Source organism: Sinocyclocheilus grahami, unplaced genomic scaffold (assembly GCF_001515645.1).
Source record: "Sinocyclocheilus grahami isolate Dianchi unplaced genomic scaffold, SAMN03320097.WGS_v1.1 scaffold404.1, whole genome shotgun sequence".
Taxonomy (NCBI): Eukaryota; Metazoa; Chordata; class Actinopteri; order Cypriniformes; family Cyprinidae; genus Sinocyclocheilus; species Sinocyclocheilus grahami.
In genome coordinates, this window is record NW_015505583.1 from 585341 (window position 1) to 589491 (window position 4151).

Here is a 4151-nt window from a genome sequence, read left to right on the forward strand (position 1 = left end):
TAGATAGATAGATAGATAGATAGATAGATAGATAGATAGATAGATAGATAGACACACAGACATAGATAGATAGTCAGTCAGATAGATAGATAGATAGCAGCGGTGGCTGGTCGGGGGAGGCAGGGGAGGCACAGCTTCCCCATAATTTTTAGGTGAAAATGGGAGGAGGACGATTTAATGTTAATAAAATTCACAATTCATTTCAGTTCATGTCTCAGAATGTGTATTGTTTGTAATTTCACAGTTGTAATACCATAACGTGAAAGCGCCGCTTTTCTATCACGAATGTGCCGAATCTGCTGATGTAAATGCAACCGCTAATGATAGAGAAGGGGAGGGGGAGGCCGGGGGAGAGGATAGCTCTCGTGCCTCCGTTGGTAAAAAAAATTAGCCAATCAGCATCGAGTGTTAAGAAAAGAACCCTCGCAAGGGAGGCTAGCCTCCTCCTGATATCAACCAATCATCAGAGACGTAACTTACGTGATATTAGTTTGAACGTCTGCCGCTGCGCTGATAATGTACCAAGTACTTATGATGAGTAGCAATATTGAATATTTGATTGCCAACAGATTTACCAAGCTGTCATTCAAACAGTATATATACACATTTAGGGAAAACGGCTTAAGCTGGATATAGGCTACAGCAGTCGGCTTAATTAAATGGCGCAACGGGCAGCTCTCTTAACACAGACTTTTAAGAAGGGATGGATGTTTGCTTCAAGTGATAGGCCCGGTAAGTGAAATTATGTTATCTTGCTGTAGGCCTATGTACTAGATAGACAGACAGACACACAGACTGATAGATAGACAGACACACAGACTGATAGATAGACAGACAGATAGATAGATAGATAGATAGATAGATAGATAGATAGATAGACAGACACACAGACTGATAGATAGACAGACAGATAGATAGATAGATAGATAGATAGATAGATAGATAGATAGACAGATAGATATATAGATCAGACAGACGGATAGATAGATAGATAGATAGACTGATAGATAGATAGATAGACAGACACACAGACTGATAGATAGACAGACAGATATAGATAGATCAGACAGAGATAGATAGATAGATCAGACAGAGATAGACAGATAGATCAGACAGAGATAGACAGATAGATCAGACAGAGATAGACAGATAGATCAGACAGAGATAGACAGATAGATCAGACAGAGATAGACAGATAGATCAGACAGAGATAGACAGATAGATCAGACAGAGATAGACAGATAGATCAGACAGAGATAGACAGATAGATCAGACAGAGATAGACAGATAGATCAGACAGAGATAGATAGATAGATAGATCAGACAGAGATAGATAGATAGATAGACAGATAGATAGACAGATAGATAGATATATAGACAGAGATAGACAGATAGATCAGACAGAGATAGACAGATAGATCAGACAGAGATAGACAGATAGATCAGACAGAGATAGACAGATAGATCAGACAGAGATAGACAGATAGATCAGACAGAGATAGACAGATAGATCAGACAGAGATAGACAGATAGATCAGACAGAGATAGACAGATAGATCAGACAGAGATAGACCGATAGATCAGACAGACGGATAGATAGATAGATAGACAGACAGATAGATAGACAGACAGATATAACTGAATGCCACTGATCTCTGAGTCAGAATGACCGGCTAAACACCACTGATGGGTAATCCATGAGAAGCTTTCAAGAGATTATGCCATGAGCGATATTATGCAGCTGCTGCTTGTGAAGAGCATCTGAGGACTGTGGCGTCACATCCTGTGTGCAGATCACCATTCATTGCGCTCTTCACGTAAACACTGATGCTCGCTCGGCGTCCGTCGTCTAGCGCCGAGCGAAAGCAGAACGCTAGCGTCCGCGTTATTATTACAGCGCGGGACCACAGCGAAGCATGTAGCGAGGACGCGTCTGTGGCGCCACGTGCTGGTAACTCCGATCGGACTGCGATCTGTTCGCTAATAAAGCGGGACGCGGTCGTGGAATGAGGCCATTGCGCGACATCTCTCCGCGCAGCAGCTGGTGTTTGATGGACGCTCGGCGCAGTGAAGGATGAACAACCGCGAATATCAGCAAATCGATCCGCAGGCGCTCGCGACGCCTCCGCCCGAGCACATGCCCAAACGAGCCCGGAGGAGATGGGAGGTGTTCCCCGGGAAGAACCGCTTCTGCTGTGACGGACGCGTGATGGTGGCGCGTCAGGGCGGCGTGCTGCCGCTCACACTGGCACTCATCCTGATCACCAGCGGACTCTTCTTCGTGTTCGAGTAAGTGCTGAATACACTGCGGCCACTAGCCCATCTAAGCAAGAAGTGCTGTAGTACAGGACAGGAGAGTCACAGGTGCAGCTCAGGTTTCAGGTTAAAAAAAAAATCGTCCTAAATATGTCTGTTTACACCTGCTTCAAAATGCCCTGAATTAGGACGAATGTACATTTAGTCATTTAGCAGATGCTTTTATCCAAAGCGACTTACAGATGAAGTGTCTGTTAATTAAAGCTAGATGTCTGTTAAAGGTCTCTTGATCTGGAAAGCATCTGCTGTGTACAGATGTCTGTAACCCTGATAGCACATCTATTTGACATCTGCATCTGGAAGATGCATCTTTTAGTGTTTGCTCATCTGCATGCATCTATAGGACGCCTCCTTTCAGATGTCAAATAGACGTCCATGAGATGTCTTTAAGACGTTTATAACTTAGAATGTTTGTAAAACTGACATCTGAAAGATGCTTTACACTCCTGCTTCAAAATGCCCTTGAATTGGGACGTGTTTGTTAATTAAAGCTAGATAGATGTCTGTTTTACATGCATTCAAAATCATAAACATCTTAAAGACGTCTGATAGGGAACGTCCAGTAGACGTACTGCAGATGAGCAAATACGTCTTGCAGAGGTCAAATAGACGTCTCCTTGATGCACGTGACAAATTAAAAGTACAGTTCGCTCACTTGTCATAATTAGTTCACCTTCATGTCGTTATAAAATTGCATGACTTTCGTGCGTGGAGGCTAATATAAAGATCTGTCTGTCTGTCCAAACCAGTGCTGGGTAGATTACTTGTAGTCCGTTGTATGGATTACTTGTATTCTGGTACTGATTACAAAGTACATGACAAAAATTGTAAGTGTAATGTAATGCATTTTATCTTTTAGGTAATAAAATCCGACTACTTTTTGATTGCTTTTAAATCACTGGAAAAAAGGTGAAAAAGAAGATCTAATGAATAATGTATTGCTATTTTGTGAAAAGTGAATAATGTTATCATGTAAAGACGAGCGCTTTATGTAATCTAATCTAATTACAAATACTGACTACTGATGTTTAAAGTCTGATTATATGTAATCCAGGTTACATGTAATCAGTTACTGCGCAGTTACTAAGAAATCTTATTTTGTCTTCACAGAAGAAAGAAAAGTAGGGATGCACCGATATGAACATTTTGGCCGATACCGATAACTGATAATTTATTTTTGAAAGCCGATAACCGATATGTTGGCCGATAAATCTATATCCAAATTGTTATATACTTTTTGAGAGCCTGATTACAAGAAAGGTCTCATCATTAAAAGCCACATCCCGAACACTTCAACATAAGCAGCCTAGTTTGAACGGTGTACGTTTTAAAAATATTTTTACTCTCCCATTACCAAATTTAGTCATAAAAAAGTCTTACAAATAAATAAAATAATGCAAACAAGTCACTGGACATCATTACACGTGTAAAGAATCAAAATGAATGCGCCACAGATCAATAAAACGGAATAGCCTCTGCACGGACAATAATTAAATTATTTTAATTACTAAACCATATTGTTGATGAAAATAATAAGAGAAAAATACAAGTGGTTGTTATTAATAATATATCAATGATTTTGAAAAAGTAACAAATTAATACCACTGTTTTAAATAGCAGCCGTTGAGCTGCGCGTGCTGAAGCTGAAGAGCTGAATGAACACGGTAAACTGAAGCGTTTTGCTGGCAGCTTATTTAACTCAAGGAAATGCATCCTGAGATTAATATTAATACAAAATAAACATAATATTACAACTTATATATGTACAAAATGACACAGTTATTGCATGCTATAGTCAGAATGTGTGATCCCGTTGTGGATGCGCTCTTCCCATA

The 4151-nt window shown here is 40.2% G+C and overlaps 1 protein-coding gene across 3 annotated transcripts in view; it reads left to right on the forward strand.

Annotated features, from left to right (window-relative positions):
- The first annotated feature begins 1721 nt into the window (after positions 1 to 1721).
- Positions 1722 to 4151, forward strand: part of LOC107550656 (palmitoyltransferase ZDHHC18-like) — a 23498-nt gene continuing 21068 nt past the window's right edge. The window contains exon 1 of one of the 3 annotated variants that reach the window (XM_016231992.1): positions 1722 to 2289. In XM_016231992.1, coding sequence (XP_016087478.1) covers positions 2075 to 2289 — 215 coding nt within the window. In that variant the 5' untranslated portion in view covers positions 1722 to 2074. The remainder of the gene's footprint in view (positions 2290 to 4151) is intronic. The other 2 variants (XM_016231991.1, XM_016231993.1) reach the window with 2 other exon arrangements.